At 42.3% G+C, this 26,793-nt stretch overlaps 1 protein-coding gene across 1 annotated transcript in view; it reads left to right on the forward strand.

Annotated features, from left to right (window-relative positions):
* Window positions 1-26,793, forward strand: part of RGS9 (regulator of G protein signaling 9) — a 946,886-nt gene that overhangs the window by 448,750 nt on the left and 471,343 nt on the right. Inside the window, exons 7-8 of the mRNA XM_078650792.1 lie at window positions 96-172; window positions 6,789-6,870. Of these exons, the coding sequence (XP_078506918.1) occupies window positions 96-172; window positions 6,789-6,870 (159 nt within the window). The remainder of the gene's footprint in view (window positions 1-95; window positions 173-6,788; window positions 6,871-26,793) is intronic.

Genomic DNA, 26,793 nt, shown 5'->3' on the forward strand with positions numbered 1-26,793 from the left:
ACACCCAGCCTTTTCACTAAAACATCATTACATTATTCTCTTTCTTGTGCACAATCATCAGTTTTCATATATATTATGTCTTTTTTATTCTTTAGGAAAATTACAGCTTTCTAAATACAAAGATCAACCACAAGTGGGATTTCGTTGTCATGCAGGCGAAAGAGCAGTACAAGTAAGTTTATTCACATCATAGGTGGCACGGCCAGTGTTAGTTGGGGAAGGTGGGTGTGCTCTCTATTACGCAACTACTGAAATGACCAGAGACACATGCCTTCTATAAAGATATTGTTGAACAAAAAGTTGTTTGGGTGTGCGTTATGAATTACTGCGTTAAACAAACCACTTTAATAACTAGAGTGGTTTGGTGTCTGTAGTCCACCTTTCATTTTTTCATTTGTTTATATAGTACATTAAACATTTAAGTCATGTCATTGAGAAGAACAAGACTTTTTTTTAGAAATATTCAACACAACATCAAGAAATAACACCAAAATTGACATTCGACGAGTAAATAACCAATAAAATGACGAAACATGACATAAACTGACAAAAGAAACAATTGACAAGTCCTAATTTTGACAACGAAACAGTGATTGTTTCGATGTTCACCCTCCTGCAGCCTGCCACACACAGCTAGCCAATGCAACAATTACACGAGGCTAATTGCCTAGTTAGTGCCCTTCATTAGGGCTTCAGTTTTTCTTGTCATTGTCCCTGCTCTCCATTCTCCTCCCCTGTGCTTTCTTCAATGTTTGATCAGGTGTGTATCATATTGGTAGGCTCCGCCTGATATGCTGTAGAAGGTGCCCCATTGTAAGCCTTCCTTCGGGTAGGGAAGAGTTAAAAAAATTGAAGTTAAGTTCAAGTTAAGGGCAATACGTTTTCTTTCCCTGGTTAATAACATCTCCTTTTTAGTTGCTACCTATTAAATATAATCAAGATGAAATGTTTACTGGTTGTTTACAATAGTTCAGAAAAAGCATGTCCTTTTATGGATCTTTGGACGTCTGTCACCCAGGCCTGACCCAGGTTACATGTAGAATTATCATTTTCGCTCAGCATCCTCTCCAAGAAAGGATGCTCAAGTTTAAATTACTGTCCGAGCAATTACAATTAGCCTTATCGATGCCAGAATCGAGCGCTCCTTCTCGATGCCCTTGAGTGACCTATAAAAATTAACCTCCAGCGCCCAATGGGAATTCCTGCTGCGGAATAATGACGTCATGATCTGCTGGAACACTGGACCAGGCTGTAGCATGGAAGACAGTAACTGATGTCAAAATTAACAAGCATTTGCAATGTAATAGACCTCGCATTTGCGAGAGTTTGAGACATTGGCATTGTAAATAACGATGCCTTTTATTTATGTGTTGTTTTTCAAAACAGATAAATAAAAGGCATTGCCTTTTACAATGCAAATAGCTTAAACTCTCGCAAATGCGAGATCAATTATATTGCAAATGCTTGTTTTTTTTTTGCAGTGCTCTTTTTTTGTCAAGACAATTTTGAAATATGAATAAAACAAAACCACAGAACACACAACAACTAGGCATAACTTTCTGCATGCCACACGTACATGAGTGTTTAAAGGTGGAAGAACTGCGGGCCATATTGCAGATTGTTGCAAAAACAACAATTAATGGAGAAAATGCAGAACAATGTCATACATTCACCCCAGTACAGAGATCTGGGCCTAAATCCATAGTTTTTTTGCTCACCATGCCCTTCTTGTTTGAACCCAGCCATATCCAAATCAGTCTTGACCCTGTGCCCAATGGGAACAGTCCAGCCCGAACTGCCAGGCTAGGTACGGCCTGGACTGGAAACAACCATCCTAGGACCGGTTTTGGGGTTTCACCCCTCTTCAGCCAGGGTAACTTGACTTTGTTAGCATGGAGAGCACGGGATCCACGTCTGGGAATACCAGTCCCACTCAGGGTGACAAGTGCAAAAACAACAATTGATGGACAGTATGCGGAACAATGTCATACATTCACCCCAGTACAGAGATCTGGGCCTAAATCCATAATTTTTTTGCTCAACATGCCATTTCTGTTTGAACCCAGCCATATGCAAATTAGTCTTGACCCTGTGGCCAATGGGAACAGTCCAGCCCGAACTTCCAGGCCAGGTCTTCCTTGGATTGGAAACAAGCTTCCTGAGACCGGTTTGGGGGTTTCACCCCTCTTCAGCCAGGATTTGTCACACTGAGTGGGACGGGTATGCCCAGACGCGGGTCCCGTGCTCTCCATGCTTGAGTGAAAATACTACAAATGGAGCCCACACCAGTTTGGAAAAATAAGTAATCTTCATCTAAACCACACAAGACCAAAAGAACAAAAATCCACAATACAGTAGTAAAAATATGACTTTAAAATGGTAGAAATAGTTCAGTTCCAAGCAAATTGCAGAAGCATCACTTTTCACACAAAGTACCTTGGATGCGTCGCGCACACAAACAGAAAGGGCCACAGGGAAGATGATGCGTTGGTTCCTTAAACTCAGGGAAGTTGCTGGTTTGGTTCCTTGCTCCGGGGGAGGTGATGCGTCGGTTCCTTACTGCTGCTCAGGGGAGGTGATGCGTCGGTTTACCGGAGAGGAGGAGATGCGTCGGTTTCTTACTGAGTGGGGAGGTGATGCGTCGGTTTCTTTCTGCATCCCCCAATGATGCGACAGACCTGGTGCCTCGATACGATGCGAAGATCTGGGACAATGCATGGGTTCTTGCAGCCGCACAGCAGGGATAGAGTCGGACTCGGTGCGATGATCTTGCACTTCGGAGACTGGTGCACTTGATGCGGTGTGCAGCGATTTCTCAAGATGCAGGCAGCATGGCGACGATTTCTTCGGCAATGCATCGGAAACAGGTGGGGATGCATCATGCTACTTGTTGTTCCGTTGCTTTTCCAGCTCCCAACAGGCAGAACAACCTCCAGAGGCCCAGAACAGATACATGCACCTCTTGGCAGGTCAGAACTCCCAGCAAGAAAGTTCTGGGGATCTGGGGGCGAAGTATTTGTGTCCCTGAGACTTCAGAACAGGAGGCAAGCTCTTCTTCAAACCCTTGGAGAACTTCCTCGAGCAGGGGACACAGCAAACAGCAAAGTCCTTTTCCCTTTCCTTGGCAGAAAGTAGCCACTGCAGGCGAACCCCAGACAGCAAACAGCACAGGGCCAGTATTCCTCCTCAGTTTCTCCAGCTCTTCTCCTTGGCAAAGGTTCCTCTTGATTTCCCAGAAGTGATCTAAAAGTCTGGGGCCTGGGCCCCTCTATTTATGTAGTAAATCTATTTTTCTCTGATGCAGAGAAGCTCTTTGCCCAGCCCAAACCAGTTCTGTCCTCTCTGGCGCAGCTTCCTAGCGGGAGGTGGAAAGAGCATTGTGGAAGGCAGACCAGGCCCATTCAGGTGAAAGGAAATCTCCTCTCCCTACTCTAAATGCAGGCCAGGTCTATTCAACCCATCCCTGACTCATTCAGACTCTCTGGAGCCCCTGCACATTTCCAGCCCCAGTCACTCCAAAGCCAGACAGTCAATACACATCCTAGCAAAGGCACACTGGATGACTAAGCAAGAAAATACCTACTTTCTAAAAGTGGCATTTTGAAACACAAAATGTAAAAATCACCCTCACTAAAAGATGTATTTTAACATTCTGAGTTCAGGCATACTAAATGTTCTTTTCCTACCTTGTTCCCTGGGGTAGATATGTTAATAAGATGTTATAAGCAAACTCCCCATTCTATCAAATGGGAACAGGTAGCCTTGCAATAGTGAAAAACAAAATTTGCCGTATTTTACTATCAGGACATGCCACACACATCCGGGCATGTCCTACCTTTCACATACACTGCACCCTGCCCACAGGGGTACCTTGGGCCTACATTAGGCGTGACTAACGTACAAAAAGGGAAGGTTAAGGCCTGGCAAGTGGGTGCACTTGCCAGGTTGACATGGCAGTAGTAGACTGCTCACAGGCTCTGCAATGGCAGGCCTGAGTTATATTTACAGGCTGCGTATGTGGGTGGCACAATCAGAACTGCAGCCCACTAGCAGCATTAGATTTACAAGCCCCAGGCACACACAGTGCACTGTACTAGGGGCTGACTCGTAAATCAAATATGCCAATCATGGAATCACCAATCCATAACAATAATTTACGAAGGGAGCACTTGCACATTGGCACTGAACCACAGTGGCAAAGTGCCCAAAGCATCTAGACCGGCAAAACGGAATCCAACACACAGCAAAATCACAGGAGGTAATGCAAAAATACAGGGGAAACCCATGCTAATGATGCCAGGTCTAACAGGGAGATACAAATGTGAGAAAGGAGGGAAAAGAGGCAGGAGGGACTGACCACTAGCAAGCAGGGACTTGTAAATGACACTGACAGAGACAAATGAAAATCAATGCCAAGAAAGGGGATAGACTTAAAGCACATACACTGATTACAGCAGGTCTCGAAGAGACGGTGCATGCACTGTCTAGCTCGACCTAAAAACACTGACTTCAGTGTTATCATAATCAGAGTGCCCTGGTTTTATAGCAATGCAATTTTGGATATTGAATATGCAATGAGATATTCAAGAAGTCACTCTTGGAGTTTTGGCTAAGACTGTTTAAATGGTGCACAATACTTCATGCAGTATCTTGGCATTAGTTTAGAAAAAAAGTACAGTAAAAGCAATAAAAATAATACTATTGTTCACACTAGTTTTTTGTTCAAAGGAGTTGTCGGATTTCAGATACGTGCCTACATTTTACCACTTGGAAGTCCTCTCTTTCAAAATGGCAACTTGGCGTAAAGAGGCTATACTTTCCAAAACCAAAAATCCAAGCTTCTTAGGGCCTCAAGAGTAAAGGATGGCAGGGAAGTCACATTGTAGTCCTTGTTTGTGGAAAAGGGAAACCAAGTTTGCTGCTCCCATGTGATTTTTCACATCTATTATATTTACCCTATAAACCAGTGAAATGATCTGTGTTTGGTTCTCTCTGAGGGTCAAGGCAATCTTGAATCAAGCAACATCTTAAGTTAGGTGAATAAAGGATCTTACAAAGAAATGCATCAGTTAATAAAAGTTGTTAAACGTTTGCCTAGAGAGGATACACTAAATACGTGCTGTGCACAGGGGTCATCACGACTTGAACCTTGGCACAACACAAACGTATCTACATTCACAGGGCAGCTCTTGTGCATGCACATGGGACCTCATAGCATCAACAAGTGAATGCCGACAGCACACAGTGATCACTCCTGACCATCATCCCACCATCACTCCCTTAATTGGCTCCTCTCCACGGGCCCTAACTTCAGTTGACCCCTCCAGTGCCCTGGCCCAGTCCTATCCTCTATCTTGTTTGGAATCCATGTGTCCATCATGCCTGTCTATGGTTCTTGTTTTGGTTTCTGGTCTGCCCCAAACCAGAAGTCTAAGTATTTGCTCATTAATATGCCACTGCACTGTTGTTACGGCTATCAGACATTGTGTTTTACTTGTATGCCATGCTGAACCTTCTGCACTGCTGATGCTGCTGATTAGTCCTGGCATAGCCATGACAGCTGTCAGCGCTGGCTGCTCCTCTGCACTCCACGCATGGAGTCATTTAGGAGTTTCCTGGGGTCGCAGCTGCGACCCCTGGCTTCTATTTTTTGCGACCCCTGTCACCATCCTTGAGATCACTGGCCCAGATCTCATCTAGAACACAGATTTAATTAGGCTCTATATGAGCCTTGTTTTCTTTCCAATGTTCCAGCTCCATGCCCTTTTTAATTTTTCACTTTCGTTTTGCAGTTGCATTTTATTTTTAGTTCTGAAAGCGTCCACATGTGAGTTACTTTCAAAATTCAAAAAAAGATTCACATCTGCAATATAAGTGTAAAAACTGATCGAGATAAGAGGGTCTTAAAAAATCACATTAGATGCTGCAAAAAAGCATATTAACTATATTTTTTTCTAAGTTCTAGGTAAAAGCTGACAGCATAGTATTTACAGTGTATTTCGGTATTAATGACCCAGCAACAAATCTCTCTGCAGTTTCCAGCATTTTTCCATGCAAAACAAAAAATGGTTAAATTCATGTTTTTGGAGGGTTTTGCAAATAGCATTTCTCATTTACTGTAAAGGAGCATACAGTAAATAGTAAAACTCTCCCCTCTCTTACCCAGCTCTATATCAACGACATTAATCAACTATAAGCATTCTAGAATGTTCCTTCGTTTGATGATATCTGGGGGGTGGGGGGGGTTAAGATTTGTTGTACACCATTCACTGATGCCCCTTCAATGTTCATAAGGGTCAGTGTGCTGATCACCACACAATAGAAAGTGCACTACAGAGACGAAGAACATGAGGTGTTATTTTCCATAATGTCACCATGGTGAAAGGCTGAATGTCACTTGCTGTGATGTCGTTGAGGCCTACGGTAATGCAAGTTCTATTCATGTGAAGTAATTGGGGGTCATGTGACCTCTGATGTCACTTCCGCTACCCCTAGAATTTGGTGACTTGACATGCATGGCGCCATGCTGACCCAGCTGAGTTTTAGCCAACATGTTGGCACCTCTTTTCTCTTTCGTTGAGTCTGTGACCATCTCGGTTAGGTCCAGTGGATATTGTGTTGTGGTTCCCGTGTATTTTGTATTTAACCTCATAGCACTGACCAGTATAAATCAGTGAAGGTATTAAAAATTGCATATCCTGTGAAATTCTGTTTCATCGCATTTAGACTTATCATTACCATTATGAAAGTTGGCATAATCTAATTAGAGTACATTTCTGATTTTACAGGGCTGGAAAAGAGAGAAAGAAGGCTGACAAGTTTGTCCTAGAATGTCAAGAAAAAGCCTATTGGCTCGTTCACAGGCCACCTGTAAGTATTACTGAGGCCTTAACACCAAATGGCCTTCTTATTGGTATGGATGATATGGAGAAGTCTCAAATATGTCTAAAATAATGATGGGGAGTTGTTGATCGAAGGGTATTGTATTGTAATTGCATTTATATAGCGCTTACTACCCCTGACGAGGCGTCAAATCGCTTTTTCGGCGGGTAGTACGCTACTCTGGGACCCATAGAGGATTAGTGTTGAATTAGTATAGTAAAACATGCAGGTACATTTTAAGTGGTGGATAGGTTAGTTAGTTATTTGGATTTGGAATGATAGCAGAAAGCCAGAGGAGGAAAAAAAGGTTTGTATTTATATAGCGCTTGTTACCCCTGATGGAGTGTTGAAACATGCTATTCAGGAAGCCCATAAAGGATTAGTGGTGAATTAATATGGTGAAATATGAAAGTAATTTCAGTGGTGGATATTAGTCAGTTATTTGGAGTGAGAAGGATAGTGGGGGGATAAAAGGGGGAGAAAGGTTTGCATTCATATAGCACTTGTTACCCCGGATGGATGTTGAAGCGCTTTTCTGGCGAGTAGCAAGCCACTCCGGAACTCATAAAGGATTAGTGTTGAAAATGAGAATAGTAAAATATGAAGTCATTTGAGTAGTGGATATGTTATTCAGTTATTTGGGTAGAGAAGGGTAGGTGGCGGGATAGTGAAGGGAAAGAGGTTTGTATTTATATACCGCTTGCTACCCCTGATAAGGTTTTGAAGCGCAAGTGGCACGCTACTCTTGAACCCATCAGGATTAGTGTTGAATTAGTATGGTGAAACATGAAAGTAATTATAGTGGTGGATATGTTAGTCAGTTATTTGGATTGAGAAGGGTTGGGGAATGGTAGAATAGAGGGAAGAGTCTAGAAAGGTTTGTTTTGGGGGATTGGTATAGTAAAAGAGGTATAAGATGATGCAAGGAGGGGTAGAGTAGGAGAGAGTCTAGAAAGGGTTATTTTGGGGATCATAGGAGTGGTATGGGGTTTGGGGTTAAATGAGAGAGTGGATGTAGAGGATATATTGAGCAAAGTATAGGCTGAGAACGATGGAAGTGCATTGGAAATGCTAAATTAGAAGAAAGTGATAACTATATAGATCCATAAGTACATTGAAAGGTTATAGATGCATAATGGAGGTATGTATATTGGGAAGCATTTCTGGCCCTGGCCAGTCTCGAACAGGCTCAAAAAGGCAACTGCCCTTGTCCTCTCCGCCTTTAACAGGCTCAAACAGGCAACTGCCCTTGTCCTCTACACCCTTAACAGGCTCAAAACAGGCAACTGCCCTTGTCCTCTCCGCCCTTAGCCTCGACGCCCGGGCTGAGACGCCAGAGGCCTGGCCTTTTATAGCCCTAGTAATCAGGTGACCCCGTCAGCCAATGGGAACCCTAGCCCTAACACTATCCAATCACAACACTAGCCCTAAAAATCTAGAACCAATAGGAGACCAGGACCTTACAGCCAATACTAGCCGTAGTCCAAGCACCCAACCAGTTAAAAAACCCTAATGTCTACTTACAATAGAGGCCATAGCCCTACCAGTAGCCCCACCCCAAGTCCAAGCAACCAATGGCACAGGAAGCCCTTGTCCCTACTTCCAATAGAAAGCCTAACCCTACTCTTAGGTCCACAACCAGTGCAGCAACCAGTCACACCAGAAGCTGTAATCGCTGCTTCCAATTTAAAGTCTAACCCTAGCCCTAGTCCCACCCTAGTCCCAACAACCAATAACATAGGAAACCCTAGTCCCTACTTTCAATAGAAATCCTAACCCTAGCCCTAGTACCAACCCTACATTGATTGAATCACAGACCCAGAAACCAATCAGAACACTCAAATACCCAACCTATGAGGACACTAACCCTAATCCAATAGAAACATCAGATACAACCAAAAATCAGTGTACACATGTACCAAACAATATCAGACCACATAAGGTCCCAGCGACCTCAGACAAGGTTTGCAGGCCAGGGAGTTGGAAGCTGCTTTTCCTGTTCAGAATCTCCTAGGAGACAGACAGGCTCAATCCACACTTGGGACTTCTGCAGGTAAATGCCTCACTAACTTGAAATCTAACAATACTGTTTGAATAAAACTTTACTACTCTACTGGCCAAAAACAAAGTGCACAGTCCCTAGTCAACACAGTTTAAACAGCTTACAGAAGCACCCTCTGATGTAGAATATCCCTGTTGCTGGGGGGGAAGGGGAGGCAGGGGGGCTGGTTTCAATGGCTTGTGGACACAAAATGGTGGCTAGGGGTGCACTGTTTTAACATACAGGTCTTAGCACAGAGCAAAGGAGAAATTTGGAGGGAAAACTGAAAGTCATCAGCAATGAGAGGGAAAAACTACAGAGTTTGGACCATATTTGAGGTGGTTTTCTTGGAACACCTACATACTTGTATGATTGTGAAAGTTCTGTCAGTCTATCAACAGTCCATGTTGTCTGTTTGAATACTTGGTCTGCTGCTTATGATTTTGTACATGTTTGCGTATCTGCTTTGCATCGGAGCAGAGAAGACTTGCTTCATCATGGTCGTGAGTTTGTGTGGTGTTATCACTTACAAAAACAGGGTCATGCAAATTCATATTATTTGCAGATCACATCATGAGGAGTACTTTCTCCCGTCTGTCCCTATCTTGGAATTTTATGCAGATATACCCATATTATGGTTAGTAACATATGGAGAAATGTCTCTCTATCCTGTTGTGCCTTGTTGTTAATAATAAGGGCACTATTTTCCATACCTTTGATTAAGCATCCAATGATTCAAAGAAAAGATCTAAATGCTTATTGTTATTTATGAAAGTGGATCCATACAAGTGTATCCATACAAGTGGATCTATGCAAGCAGATTTATACAAGTGGATCTACACTCAGGGAAGGTCATATCCCTGCTGCTTGAGTTAAGAGGGTGGATCCTTTATGACCTATGCTTTCAATCCAGTTTAAAATGAATGGCTGGCACAACAAGCTTTGACATCATGGCTGTAGGAGTGGGGCAGGTGAAATAAAGAATCTCCCCACCCAAAATCAGCTCATGCACAAACAATAAAAACATTGACACGTAGGACAACTTACTTGAATTTGAAATACGTTTCACTGATCCTGTATTGAAATTATGAGAGCCAAATTGTTTTTCTAGCTTTGAGTGTATCTATTTAATCCTCTTCCTTGATGGTGAAAATATCAGTGAGATAATGGGATTTTTAGGTGTCAGTATTATACAGGGACCTGTCCATTGACAGAGCTGGTAAACTTCCCCACACCCCTTGGGCCAAGATGCTGGTGATGGTGAGCCTGGCAGAAACATTGCTGCTGGCTGGCATGGTGCCTACTTGTTCACCTTCCCTTGTTTGGATACACAACACATAGCTTTCTCCATCAGATATTAACCTGAGCAGGTGACCCAACTGGTACCACCACATCAAGATGATTCTACAAGGGCTACTTTGCACCACCCTCCTTTAGGGCATTCAATGAGTTAAGTGTTGAAGTGAATAACTGGCTACTCCATAACAGGAGTGAAGATATGTCAGTTTATTGCCAGACCCACGGAGCAGGAACAGCTCCCATCCTCTTCGTAAGTCAACCACATATTTTCAAAGGTTCTCAAAACTCTTAAATCAAGGTCCCGCATGTGCACGCAAGAAACCGACGCAACCATGAGAACATTGGTTTCATGGGCTTCATGAGGCCCAGAAATAACGATAAGCACAAGCTAAAAATCCATGTGAAACAGTGGTGTAGAGTGGAATGGAAAGGTGTAGTGAGGTGTGGTATAGTGTGATGCAAGCAGCCTTATGAGGTGTGCTATCCAGTGGTGCAGTTATCATGTAGTTCCTATATGTCCTATGCAGGATCTGCGCGTTTGGATAACATAAACTGTGGGACTGCTGGCAGACTGATTCCGTACAGCCCCACCGGGTATGTTAGCCTTTCTGTATCAGCTAACTCACAGTGCCACTATAATCTCCTATTACCAAGGAGAGAATAGTTTCTGGCAACCTCAGAACATGACAACCCTGACCCCTCAGGATTGTGGAAACAATGTACTACTTTTCGCTCAGTCACTCGCGCTTACTTAGTTTGTCTCAGAGAGATACACAGAATAAACAAGCTGGGCGTTTTCAATAATCTTTTATGGAACAGTTGTTATTCTGTTGTAGAATAGTTGTGCTGCAACAACTGTTAGACAGTATAGGATATAAATGATTAACAGTACTATGAAGGTAAAAGGATGGTATAGTTCTACCATCTTACTAAAATCATGAATACATTTAAGTATATAAAACACATGCTAAAAGTTGCGTACTCCTACGATGCCTCACTGACTAGATGTACCTAACAGTACCTAGCATGGGTGTAGGTGTAAAGCCAAGAATCCCAATAGGATCTAGTCAACCCCATTACCTTAAGTGAGACTGTGGGACCCCGTCCTGATCTCGAGCTGGACACCCGCAAGGGATGTTAGACCATTGCGAGCTGGAGTGTCTGCATGCAGGAACCTCAGCTTCTCTGGTCAGTTTGTAAGCCGGGAAGTCTCTTTCTCCTCGCTCTATCTTAGCAAGATGTGATGTATATATGCCCATAGGTCTCCCCAAGGGTCCTACCTTGCTGTGTTACTGTGTCGGCCTAAGGATGACGTTGGGCATGAACTTTGTACATAGATTTTATACAGGAGATGGCAGTCCTGCTGTGCTTCCAAGAACCCTCATGCATAATGTATGAGATTTCAAACTGGGAAAAAACCTGCTTAATGCAGTGTAATATCTTGGTAAAAGGACAGTCCCTATAAACTGTGACAATTGTAATGTAGGAAGAGAATATAGGCGAAGGATAACGAGTTTACCGAGGCCTATATTATGGTACCTATGTGGAATATAACACAGTGTGGTATGGGAAGGGGTGCTTCTGCATGCTCTGTTATAGTATATTGTAAGTTGTGTTCTGATTTGAGTAGTGTGGAATAGTTTATGCGAAGTGGTATTGTCGTGTATTTCTATAGGTTCTGAATCGATCCCCCTATTCCTGACCCTATTCTGGTTAAACTAACTATCAAGTTAACTAACAGTCAGCCCATGAGGCAAGAAATCCCCCATGATGCAGATACCGTTATCTGACGCAGTCACACTACGGCACAGGAACGTGTTATCTGATTAGGTCATAACGCTTGAGATCTAATTAGACAAGCGACATTCCTCCAGCCCCTGATAAGGCATACGACGTTCTCATAACAAATCAAACCTATGACAACCTGGATAATCCGTGCGGCCATTGTTTTGATTTCACAGAGAACTTTAGTAAAGAATGTGCTAACGAGCAAGTCGTATGACATCTTTATTGACGTACCTATGTCCATCCTTACGTCAATCTCGGCACCTTTAAGGTATAAATATTGCCGACCTTGCCCTATGCAAACACACGCGTGGTGACAAGACGGAGCAGCCATACTTGCCGAAGCCGAGAGCAGAAGCAGACCCCGCTGGCAGCAGCCCCGATTTCCTGACGCGCTGAGAGACGCGCTGCTATCTCAAGCCGAGAGACCCAGCACCGGCGCTTCTGGGCAGCCCTCGCAGGCAGCCTGGAATATCGAGAGCAGAGAAAGAGATACCATTCCTCATTCATCCTAACTTCCAGGTACAGAACTGAATAACCCCTCACAGAGAATTCTTTAGTTATTCACTTGGCAAAAACAAACTTAACTTAAACTGTAACTTTCTATTCCCGCCCACGCATTAGACTTAGGTCAGGTACACGGGGTAGGCGTATTTAGAAACACCAGTTGAGTACGTTTAGTCAAATGTATATGTGTATGTAAATATATTTTAATCATTTTAAACATCATATGGCTCAGAAACCATATCAATGTTTTTACAGTATTATTTTATACTATTGCTTCTAATGTATGCACTTTACTTAACTATAAGTATTGCAATAATATCGATCCATTTCTCTTGTACGAGAAAAGAGACTGATCAATAAATAACACCTTTTTATTGAACACGCCTGTCTCTTCCTTTTCTCTACATTCTGATGAGACTAAGAATGCACGTACTGACTGAGTAAAATAATTGCCTTGTGCTCACACGACTCTCGAGATTGACTCTTGATTAGGGAAGAGCAAAGTTGTCATGTTCTATGGTTGTCAGAAACTAAATCCCTTCTTGTCTAATCAGGGGAGTTAATCCCTTCCTTGAACATTCGAGAAAGTTTCTAGCGAACTCTGAGCTTAGCTGGCAAACCCAAAAATTAAGTCTAGTATCGACAGTAGTAGACCTAGTTAACGTCTGGTCTAGGCCTTTACTGCTGTAGGTACTATTCCAATGCGCAGAGCCTATTGGGAAAATAGGAGCTACACTACATGGCGCCCAACGCGTTTGGAAAGGGCGATAAAACTAACGTAAGACATTTAGAGTAACTCAGTCGTGCTTTCTCACTCAGACCCCTTTTCCCACATACTCCAAAGACGTCTGGAGTGGGTGAAAGGTTATATCCTCCAAAACCTCGCAGGAGGGAACTCCTATGTATGGTTCTTGGTCAAGTCAACGTTGAAGGATAAAAACAGTTCCATAATATTGTGCATCTAATCTTTGTTCCATAAAGAAACCTGATCTGCAAATAGACATAATATCATCCTGTCTGTAAAATGGGAGACAGTGATGAAGAAAGAGAGGCAGTTAGATTAGCAGCTGAAATAGCAGCAGCAGATACTGCACTAAAAGATGCAGACGCGGATATAATACTCATTCCGGTCAGCAAAAGAAGATCTATAACCTTAAAACTTATAGAAAATGGACTGACACCTAGAGGTGGCACAGTTATATTCGTAATTGAGGCACACGAATATCGGCAGACAGAGGTATACTATACATGGATACATTTTCCAGCAGCAAATGCTGTAACAAAGTACTTCCACTATTACAAAATAGAGGTACCACCTGACATTTACACTCCTTTCGAGGAGGTGGAAGTACCACTCAAATTCCAAGAGCATTTGCTCTTATTTGATGGCGCCCTAAAACACAATAATCACATTACAAGGCTCGGTCCTTTAGGAAGACCAGGAGCAACGTGGCCGGTCTTAGCCGGATACACACCACATCCAGACATCGATAGAATGCCTGCAGCAGAGCTGTTAATACAGCTAAAACAACTACTAAAAATTCATAGACAATTAGTTCAGTATGTAATGCGGACTTCAACAATTCAGCCAGCGATTAAACTACCACAGCTGACCCCTCACCAGGGGAACACAAATAAAATTACACCACAGAACATCCAATCCTGCCTAGGTAAAGTTCCAGCTAAACGGGAACAAATACCATTCTGGTTGGCACAGAAAATCACCCAAATAGAGGCGGTGTTTCCTGACACCACCCCGCTGGAAAAACACAGGATTCTGACTATATGTCTCCCAATGGGAATCGCACCACACATTGAGGACTGTGACACTTGGGGTACAGTCTTTGCTTCAATCTACACAAAAACGCACGGTGTTCCATCCATTTCGGTAATACCAGATGTGCTAAAACAAATTCAAGATGAATACGGTCCAGAACCTGCTTTAACTCTTGGTATGAAATTACTGAAAGACTTCAAGCAGGTCTCGGCTATATTACTAGCCAACATAAAAGGTGAAGCAGCAAACGTGGCGATCCGCCAGAGGTTAAAAGAGACAGATATAGCAGACCAACCAGCTGAAATTGCCAGAATCATAGAAAAATCCTATGAAGAACTAGGCAGAGATAGTATAGGTGGAATACCAGTAAAACCGCAACTGACTACAAGTCCAGAAAAAATATTTTTTAATAATAGTAATAATTCACCAAAAAAGAACTGGGATGGAAACAAACAATCCAATCCTAAAGAAAAGAAATTCCAGTCCAGAGGGAGGTCTCCCAGGCGAAGAGAGAAATCTCCAAACCAAAGACAAAGGTCACCGCAGAGTGACCCCTCTGGGAATAGATATAACCTTAGAAATAGGGATAATATTAAAAAACCTGATAGATATCAAGACATTGATACACGTCCCTCTCAATCTTTTCAGACTTCCTCGCAGAAATCGGAAAGAAGAGGACGATCAGAAGAGCACGCCAAGTCCAAAGACAAGGAACCTGCTCAACTGAAAAAGAAATTACAATTTCCAAAAAAGAAGGTAGCCAGTATCAAGGTAGTTAACAATGCCGAGAATACTGAGGACACAACTGAAAAACGGAGAATGGGCTCAGACAATGCTAGACAGCGCAGCAGAGGTGAGCATAGCTCGCAAAGTCCTTATGAATCATCTGGAGACAGTGGACACGAATGAATACCTTCAAGTGGAAACTGCAGACACCAGAGTTAGCAAGCCCCACAAGATATACGAGATAACATTACGTATAGAGGGAGATAAGACTAGGAAAATAAGGGGACTATTTTGGGATAACCTCTCAAAGGGTTATGACATCCTTCTAGCTGAAAAAGACTGGCCACCAGAGTTTGTCAGGGAGTGCCCTCATGGCGAAGAAGTAATTATGCCTGCCTTCTCGAATCAAATACCGATTCATAAAAAATATACACTTGCTAGAAAGTGGGCAGTGGCCTTAGCACCTGCTTTATATAAAAATCACGTAGGATGGGATGAGGATTCTCCTCCTCACAAAATCCAGTTAAAATCACAACCTACTGCACAAAGGCAGTACCCAATTAAGCAAGAAGCTAAAAAACAAGTAAATGAAATACTAGATCAGCTAGAATACCAGGGGGTGATTGAAACTTGCACCTCACAAATGAACAATCCTTTGTTTCCGGTCTCCAAACCAGACAATTCATACTGTCTAGTTTTGGATTACCGACACCTTAACACATGTTGCAAAACCTTTGCAGTGCAAAACTCACACAGTGCTGCACTAATGAATAACATAGTGCGCAAAAAATACAAAACCACCTTGGACATTTCCAATGGATTCTTTTGTCAAAACATAGCACCGGAGAGCAGATATTTAACTGCATTCTCAGTAAATGGCACTCAAAAACAATTCTGTCGGTTAGCCCAGGGGTACAAGAACAGCCCGGGGGTATTCTCAGCGAGAGTAACAGAATTACTACAACTATATGATGATGAAGCATTATCTTATGTTGATGACATTTACTTAACAGATGATGACTTGGAGACTCACTTGAAAAGAGTGAACACCATAATACTTGGGTTCGCTGCAGAGGGTTACAAATTCAACTTCAAAAAATCCAGAATTGCCCATCTGACAGTCCTATTCTTAGGATATGAGTTATCAAGTGAAGGCAAAAGCCTGGCAGACAATTTCCTAGAGAAATGTGCCGTAATCCAAGCTCCTAAAACACTAAAAAACCTACAGTCAATTCTAGGCTTCCTAAATTTCGGAAGAACATACATTGCAAATTACGCAGAAAGGGTCAAACCCCTTTACGATCTAATTAAACCAGACTTTAAAAGATCTAGTTGGACTCAAACACACACAGAAATTTTGAGATCCTTACAAACAGACATGCTAATTAAAACAAAATTAGAAACCCGTGATAATACACGCAACCTTGTGATCCGAGTCATCCCAGGGAGATGCGGATTCACATACCTAACCTCTAATGAGGGAGAAAAGGTACCAATTGCATTCAAATCACACTTGTACACTAAGGCTGAAATGAAATTTAGCCCAACGGAAAAAATTCTTACAGCAACACAGACAGCTATAGCAAAAGAACGAGCCCTGGCACAAGGAAAACGAATAATAATCGTGACACCAATACCAGCCTTAGAGGCAGTAACAAAGGCAAGCATTCCAAATGCTAAAGCACTCCATCCCAGATGGATACAATGGGCGAACTCTCTTGCTGCAACAGACGTGGTGTACGAATTTGATCCTTACTTAAAAACACAAGAATTTCTACAATATGAATTTGAATGTCCTCCGCCAACCGAAATTCTGCCTCTAGACCAATACGGCTGTATAATATATACAGACGGATCAGCACAGCCCGCAGTAGGGGGTAAACAAGCTTACAGTGCTGCGTGCGCGATTGTTAAAGGTCGTTGGCACGAAGGGAAATTTAAACCAACCCTCACTAAAACACAATCTCTAGGAGATTGCACAGCTCAGCGAGCTGAACTACTAGCATTCAAGATGGCGCTTGAAAATACCGATCGAGAATTCCACACACTCATATGTGCGATTCGTATTATTGCGTTCAATCTTATAATGAATACTTGCAGATCTGGCTTCAAAACGGTTTCAAGGATGCGAAAGGTGGCACAATCAAGCATAAAATGCTATGGGAACAGGTAGCTCTTTTACAAAAAGAACTACCAAAGACTCACGTGATACATACACTGAGTCATCAACGTGATGGCGTTCACGTTGCAGGGAATTCATTGGCTGATGAGGCCGCGAAGGCAGCTGTGCAAACGGCTTCCGTAGCGGCCGTCACCCGGTCAAAAACAAAAATAGACAGCGAAATATTACAAGCTGTCAGCGCTTCAGAAAAGGATTCGATAGAACCACTCCCTAAAGGCTTTCCAGTAAAATACTCATACATAACTGATGAAAACAATGTTCCTTTTGCTCAAATCCCTGGAGTGGGGGATAGGGCAATTCCAAACATGGAACATAGGTTAGGACTAATAATAGCGGCACACGAAGGGCTTGCTTCTACCCATGCTGGCGTCTCAGCCACAGTATCATTATTAAAACAGAGATACTGGTGGCCACAAATGAGAAGACAAACAAGGAACTATGTTCTAGCATGTGAAATATGTCAAAAAATGAAAGTATCAACTGTGAGACGTCCAGCACAGACGCCCCTTCTAATCTCGGATAAACCATTAGCCTGTGTTTATCTAGACCACTGCGGTCCCTTACAAAGGGATGGTAACTATAAATATATCTTGGTCGCAGTGGACTCATGTACGAGATTCATATGGATGTGGCCCCAGCGAACGGCTGACGCCAGAACTGTTATAAAAGATTTGCGGGTCTTTATCGGCACATACGCAATTGGCATTCTGCATTCGGACAATGGTCCTGCTTTTAGCTCTCGGGCTTATAAGGAGGCCATGGTCAGCATGGGCGTGCAATTGCGGTACTCTTGTCCATTTCACCCTGAGGGGAACGGAATTGTTGAAAGAAAAAACCGTGACATAAAGCAATCTATAACGGCAAAGGTATTAGGTTCGGGAGCTGGGTGGGTCAAACATCTAATAAGTGTCCAACGTAGTCTAAATAACTTGCCAAGAAATTCTCTGAAGGGATTCAGTCCGTACGAATTATTATTCGGAACTAGGATGTTGATCTCTGACCTTGATAGTCAGACTTCAGTGGTAATAGAAAAAACCTTTGATGTCAAAGACCGTTTGGCTATTTTGCAGGACTTAAACAAAACAAGAAAAGACCTGAGCAACATACAGTTGAAACAACAGCCAACAACCACTGAAGAATCACCACCTGTCCCAGCAAGACCTGTCTGGATTCCAAAAGTCGGGGATCTAGTCAGGGAGAAGATCGCGGTAAAGAAGGAATTTGGGCCTTCTTACAGAAAAGCAGTTCCTGTCTTGTCTGTCAACGGGACAAGATCAGTTGTACTACCGCCACTTGCTGGTAAAAAGGAGAACCGAATTGTATCCATCGACCTGGTAAAACCACAACATGTGGCCGATAACAAACAGTAGGCCAAGTGGACTCCCAATAAGTAGCAGAACACCAAGGTTTGCTACAAGTACAGAGGTCCTAACAAAGAGGCTCATCACATTCGAAACGCCTACAGAAGAACAACAAGGACTATGCAACACCGCAATAGAACTCAGACCTCTGAAAACCCAAATAAAGACATTTAGCAGAGACACACCAATCTATACTGAAGTACCAAGTGAAAATGCAAGGAACAAAAATCCTGAAGCAATTGGAACAATTGACAGAACTGCATCTGGTTACTTCATCAACTTCGATGATTCCTCTGAAAGCCTCAGTGAATCAAAGACACAGCCATCATCAAAATCCTTTAAAGACAAAGCGAAGGAACTTTTGAAACAACTGAAAGAAACATATCTGGTTTCTCCATGGATTGAGTTTTGGGTGGGTTTTGGTGCATTTATCCTCATACTTTGGCTCATCATGGTATTTACTTTGGGACGCTTCATTGAGGGAAAATATGCTAAAATGGACACAGCAAGTCAGAACATCAACTTGGTCCTCAAACCACACACATCTTCACACGTCGAGAAAAGAGAACTTTCTCCAGAACTTTCTTCAGCCAACTTCACAGCCAATCCGATACCTGGTGGGGTAGCCTGGGACAACACTGACTATGAAATTTATGGTCCGGTCGAGATCCTGAAATACCCACACCAAATCAAGATCTCTTTGAGTGACTTTGCAAAACCAAACTCATTTGCTGATGATTGGGACTTCGAAAGTATCAACAATATGATGTCTGACTTAGTAATGTCTGCTAAATTTACAAAACATGATTATTTGCAAGGTTCTACAAATTATGATAGTATGTATTGCTATAATCATTATGGTAACCATTTTTTGCATAAATCTGCACAACCTAGAAATGTTTTAAATTATAATCAATGGGAACATTGTGCTACACCTCCAAAAGGGAGCTCTAGAACCGTTTATGACAAATATTCATATTTTTCAGGTTTTAACATAAGTAATGCTGAAACATTTTATTTTAAATTGTCAAACAAGACAGGGATGAAAACCATGATAACCAACACAAAATTGATATATTCAGATTCATTCTTTGAAAAAATGAATACTTTTGGATTTGATTATTGGGACAAAAATGTTGATTTGAAAAGTGTTTGGGGTACAAAAGAATGGCAAGTACAGGGTTTAGAAGCTTTGTTTAGAGCCTGCATGATCCCAGAACAAATGATATTTTTAAATGACACTGTTCAACAAACCACCTGTCTTGGCTTAGCCAAAATCAAAGATTTAAATAACCTGTCTATTCCAAAGCCAACAATGTTTAGCAATAGCTCTGATACAGATGAAGAAATAGACATAAACCATATACTTAACCAAAACAGAACACATCCTGATTGGAAACAATGGTTGATCTGGCCCACAGATACAAATCACTGTCAAGATAGATTCCTGAATAAAACACAGGGTTTCAAAATGACCAGGCCAGACCCAAGATATCCCCAAAGACATCACCCAGGGATAATAACCACCTACAGTGTGGGCAAATTATGCCTTCAATGGCTACAAACTTCCACACTGCCTGAAATTAAGCAACACCTTACTTTACTTACTGATGGTGCTGACTTGCGTGATTTCATAATGGGACCACGCAAACAGCGTCAAAAGCGTTTCATAGCAGCCTCTGTATATGCAGCATACAATGAGGCCTGGAAGGTTACTCAAATTGAAACAGCAGAGAGAATACGTGAAATTGATCGTATTAATTTGGAAAAATCACTTTCTGTAGTGGACAATGGGTTAATGACTCTGTCCTCCAGAATTTTTTCATTGGACAGCATTGTGTCTTCAGCAATCGATATATTATCGCAAGACTTACTGTTATTACAACATGGTCAGTCACAATTGCGTTCCATTGTACAGCTTGGCTGGACGTTACAAAATCTGCGTTCAGGCTATGTGCCTTGGCGTTTAATCAACACAACGTCACTATTCCAAATCTTTAACCTTACTGATAGACAAATCGGTATGGCACAAAAGGGTGCTGATTATACAATCTTGAGCATTGAAAAACTAGAAAGATTACCGTTGACAATGTCAGAATGACCTGTCAGTGAATGGATAATCCACGGAATCATAAATATTCCAATCTCAACCTTCAGGTTTCAATACTGCCAAAAATATATACAGGCTGGCATGTACGAGAAATTGGGAAAGGGGTACCTTAAAACAACTTGGAACCTGCCCTATTCACATGCATGTGTCAGTAATAAAGGACAGAAAGTGTTTCTTAGTGGCAACAATTGTGCTATGTCACTAAGCGGCACGCTTCTGTGTAACGGTATTAGTTTGCACGGAGCCTGTGAAGGGAATTCATACAACCTTTCATGTCACCAGCAAGGCGCACCTGCAACTGAAATAGAACCATTCTTTCAAAGACTCTATAATGGGAGTTACATTCTTATTGTAGACCGCAGATGTTGCAGTCTTATGCCCGGGACTCCTTATCTAGTAACTACAACGGCGAAGGTCAAGTGCTGTGGACGTTCTTTGTTCCCCAGCTCCTTTCCAGACAGGGAGGCAAGGGCATGGCCCAGTTTGAAAATTACTTCTATTCGAATAGACACTTTAAGCAGAATGAAAACAGTGCTTCTTCAGACGCCTACAAGGCTCACGTCATCAAAAGAAACGTATGATCTACAAGTCGCAAGGACGACTGCAGAGATACATACATTATTATCAACTAATTCCCCCGTACATTTCGCGGAAATCCTAAGCGAAATCTTAAATATTTCTGATACCACTGGGGTCTCAAAGGTATTTAAGACAGTATTTTCGATGGCATTAACACCATTCAAAGCCATACTGGGTATTTTTCCAGATTTCGTCCATTCGATTTTTGGCGGACTTCCCCTGATCCTGGGACTAATTGCAGGAATCCTATTCCTAGTCCTTATTTTTCGTTATGGCAACCCATGTCACAGATCAAACTCTCGCGACAATGGAAGATACGATCCTAGCCATTGGATACCGGGACCGGATATCAAAAATCCTGGGACTCTCCCGGCTTAGAGACCTGAACATGACTTGGTTTCTATCATTTCGACCAATGTGGCAAAGGTGTGTTTTACCTGTACTAAGGTGTCTGCTATGCGGAGAAGAATGCGTGTTAGACACCTGTCTGACGCTACAATCGGATGCGCCGGTGGATGCAGATACACTGTTGGTTCCTACCAAGGTTCACGCTTTGTGCTGCCCTCAAAGGCTGCCAATCCTGATGACGGCATTCCTGGAATCTTCACCACTACGATTGAAGGGTAGTGAAGTTCAAGATGAAAGCAACATCGAACAGGTACGACCTTCTGTCAGCAATGTAAATCAGAATGTCAATGGAGACAATCATGCGCACGAATGCATGGTTACCCCTATTTCCGACTTAGTGGAACTTTCCCATGAAGCTGTTGACAGTTTTTTCGAAAGCCTGAATGATATGATGTTCTCTCCAGAACAGAAATAGAGACTTTTGAGTAAACTCGCACACGGCGTTCCCTGAATTCGGCCTTCAACTTTAAAAATAAAGTCACATGAACAATTACCATCCAGTTCACGGACAGCAATTTTTTTTCAGCAAGCCCCTTAAAATATTTTTCTACATATTTTTTCCGGGACACTGATCTTCTGCTTAAAGTAAGAAACTATTCCTAGAGAACTAAGATTTCTATTTTTAGATACTTTATAGACTTTAGCTACCCGCTGGTATGTTCACAAATATTTTATTATGTGATGAAATGGTCTCGAACTTCCTTTCTGTATAGCCATATTAAGAGCCATTTCATGTGTATTTCTCATATACCAATAGGCAATAATGCATAAAAATGCGTGTTTACTTTTGCATTTAATTCATAGCTTAAGTGCATACAATATATATGACTGCAATTTTTCAGTATATTTGAAAATTTCGAAATGCATTTATGTATTTTGGGGTGGTAAGGTATACACTATACTCTATAGTATGTTGTACTATGTTATACTATGCATAGATTAGTAGATATGACCATAGTTAGCGTGGAGTGGGTGTCGTGTATTTCTATAGGTTCTGAATCGATCCCCCTATTCCTGACCCTATTCTGGTTAAACTAACTATCAAGTTAACTAACAGTCAGCCCATGAGGCAAGAAATCCCCCATGATGCAGATACCGTTATCTGACGCAGTCACACTACGGCACAGGAACGTGTTATCTGATTAGGTCATAACGCTTGAGATCTAATTAGACAAGCGACATTCCTCCAGCCCCTGATAAGGCATACGACGTTCTCATAACAAATCAAACCTATGACAACCTGGATAATCCGTGCGGCCATTGTTTTGATTTCACAGAGAACTTTAGTAAAGAATGTGCTAACGAGCAAGTCGTATGACATCTTTATTGACGTACCTATGTCCATCCTTACGTCAATCTCGGCACCTTTAAGGTATAAATATTGCCGACCTTGCCCTATGCAAACACACGCGTGGTGACAAGACGGAGCAGCCATACTTGCCGAAGCCGAGAGCAGAAGCAGACCCCGCTGGCAGCAGCCCCGCCTTCCTGACGCGCTGAGAGACGCGCTGCTATCTCAAGCCGAGAGACCCAGCACCGGCGCTTCTGGGCAGCCCTCGCAGGCAGCCTGGAATATCGAGAGCAGAGAAAGAGATACCATTCCTCATTCATCCTAACTTCCAGGTACAGAACTGAATAACCCCTCACAGAGAATTCTTTAGTTATTCACTTGGCAAAAACAAACTTAACTTAAACTGTAACTTTCTATTCCCGCCCACGCATTAGACTTAGGTCAGGTACACGGGGTAGGCGTATTTAGAAACACCAGTTGAGTACGTTTAGTCAAATGTATATGTGTATGTAAATATATTTTAATCATTTTAAACATCATATGGCTCAGAAACCATATCAATGTTTTTACAGTATTATTTTATACTATTGCTTCTAATGTATGCACTTTACTTAACTATAAGTATTGCAATAATATCGATCCATTTCTCTTGTACGAGAAAAGAGACTGATCAATAAATAACACCTTTTTATTGAACACGCCTGTCTCTTCCTTTTCTCTACATTCTGATGAGACTAAGAATGCACGTACTGACTGAGTAAAATAATTGCCTTGTGCTCACACGACTCTCGAGATTGACTCTTGATTAGGGAAGAGCAAAGTTGTCATGTTCTATGGTTGTCAGAAACTAAATCCCTTCTTGTCTAATCAGGGGAGTTAATCCCTTCCTTGAACATTCGAGAAAGTTTCTAGCGAACTCTGAGCTTAGCTGGCAAACCCAAAAATTAAGTCTAGTATCGACAGTAGTAGACCTAGTTAACGTCTGGTCTAGGCCTTTACTGCTGTAGGTACTATTCCAATGCGCAGAGCCTATTGGGAAAATAGGAGCTACACTACAGTATGGTGTAATGAATTTTATGAAAGGTTTGAGATTATGCTGTGGATGCATTGTAATGAAGTGTTTTTTACATTGTGGGTGGTTTGTTGGGTACAGTTTGATGACACATTGTAGTACGACATGGCAAAATATGGCGAACAAGGGTGTGAGGATGTGCTGTAATAAGGTGTGATATGATGTGATGTTGTGTTGCATGGCATGATGTGATGTGGCACAGTGTATTAAATGCAAAAACAAGATAGAAGTGCACACCTTTTATCCTCATTCCGTCTTAAGTTAACTGATTTTTGTTTGCGTGCCTCCAGGAAACGCAGTCCGCCCCACGGCCACGTGAAGTACAATCCAATTAACGGGGAACATGATAGCTCCCATTCCGGAAGCACTGTTGCATCGCAAAGAATACTTGCCACAATTATAATCCGTTCAATCATTTTATTCATGTTGTTACGATCTTTTCAGTTTTTGAACTCAGCATGTCACATGAAATCCATAAATGGTATAAAAATCTGATGCTGAAGGTATACCCATCCAGGCCTTTTCACAACAGCAGGACATATACAAATTTCATCCTCCCTAGTATATAATTCCCAATGCATTTCGGGCTTCTTCATCGCCCTTCGTCGGGAGTTTCACCACAAGCATAAACAGTGACTTTAGACTGTGTGTTTAAAACTTTCAAAACATATTACATTTTTAACATTTGACGTGCTCATGATAAATGCTTCCCTAGGCGTTTTCCCTCTAGTAACCAACAACTTAACGCCTGAATGTAAAAAACTTCCATTCTATCGCTCTTAATCTAACGTTGTAAGTCATATTTATACACACTTTGTTTATGCTTGTAGTGAAACCCCTGACGAAGGGCGATGAAGAAGCCCGAAATGCATTGGGAATTATATACTACGGAGGATGAAATTTGTAAATGTCCTGCTGTTGCGCAAGGGCCTGTATGGGCATACCTTCAGCATCAGATTTTTATACCATTTATGGATTTCATGTGACATGCTGAGTTCAAAAACTGAAAAGATTGGAACAACGTGAATAAAATGATTGAATGGATTATAATTGTGGCAAGTATTCTTTGCGATGCAACAGTGCTTCCGGAATGGGAGCTATCATGTTCCCCGTTAATTGGACAGTGTATTAAAGGCACAGTGATGCTTTTTGGGATGGCGTGACGTGATGTGGTTTACTGAACTGTATGATGTTATATGATGTGGTAGGATATTGCAGAGAAAGGTAATATGTGATGTGAAACATATTTTATGGTGTGGAAAAGGTATCATTTTTTGTTTGATGGTGTGTAGTGTTGTTGCAAAGAAACGTAAGTTATGATGGGCTGGAGTACAATGCAGTATAGCACAATGATTTGTTGCAGGGTATGTTGGAGGTTTATTGCAAGGTGTGGAATGTAGTTGTATAGTACTGTCAGGCAAGCTGGGCAGTGGTACCTCGACTACATTGCTGGGGCTGTCAGAGTCAGGGCATTATCCTGCTGTAACCATTAATAATGGGACAGTACAGCCTTGAATTGTCTAATGTGCATTAACAGGCCTGCGCCTACGCTCTCCTTCCCCCTATTGAATCCCACCTAGCCCTCAGTTGACTTGTACCTCACTGCCAACTTACTTCTCAATCCACCCAGAGACAGGACAAATCTCCACAGTCATTAGTCCAGCTGTGCTCTAAGAACAAGTGAGTTTATTGTGCTTAGACAATATTTAGTTGACAGGGACTTTTTACTCCACCCTCACCATAAATTCCCTGACAGCATGAGTTACAGAACTAGAAAGGCACTATAGTTTCCCTACAACCCAGAAGTAAATATTGAATGCTGATGTGTTTGGTGGTTGGATAAAGGCCGAATTTATTGATACCTAACTGTGGGCTGAGAGCTCTGCTCCGCCCGCGGAGTGTGCGGAGTTGTGCCTACTCCGCGTTCCGCAGAGAACGTGGAGTAGGCACAACTCGGCACACTCTGCAGCGGAGCGGAGTTGCCCAGCCCCCACCTCCATCCTCCCCCCTAGGAGAATTACAATAAATATACTCTAAAGGTTAAAAATATCAACATTTACCTTAACTGCGGCGTCCCCGGGCTGCCGTCCTCCTCTTCCTTGGTTTCACAATGATCTGCACGTGCGGTCGCGCATGCGCATTCCTTGCGGGAAATGCGCATGAGCAGGCATGCGTGCTTGCGCAGATCATCATGAAACTGAGGAAGGGGAGGACGGTAGCCTGGGGATGCCGCAGTTAAGATAAGTGTTGATTTTTTAATCTTTAAAGTATATTTAATGTAATTCTTCCTGGGGGGGTGGAGGCGGGCGGCGCAGCGGAGTTTCCACAGAGTTGGTCTCCAACTCCATGGACCTCAGCGTAGTGCCGCTCTGCCAGCTCTGCCCAGGCTTATTGATACCTTCAACTCAAACCAACTTGCTGTACCACAATAAACTGAAGGAAGTTTTAAGTTAATGTTGGTCCTGGTTTGTGCATCTAAACTCTAGTCCCAGCTTTTCAGCTAATTAAGTTTTTTCATCCTTTGCAACCATTTGGTCTTCTGGAGCCCCATTCCCTATAGTCAACACTCCCCACAGACTACAGAAGCTAAAAAAAAAAAAGAGGCATCCTCCTCAACGTAATCAGTGTGATACAGCTTGTCACTCATCCAATGCACTCTGAAGGCCACATCATCAAACTCATCTTTTCAGTATCACCAACAATCCAATGCAAACCGTAGGAAAGTGGACTTTTTGTATGGTCTTCCCTCCCCCATTTTTTTGCTCCAATGCAA

Source organism: Lissotriton helveticus, chromosome 7, assembly GCF_964261635.1.
Source record: "Lissotriton helveticus chromosome 7, aLisHel1.1, whole genome shotgun sequence".
In the NCBI taxonomy this organism is placed as follows: Eukaryota; Metazoa; Chordata; class Amphibia; order Caudata; family Salamandridae; genus Lissotriton; species Lissotriton helveticus.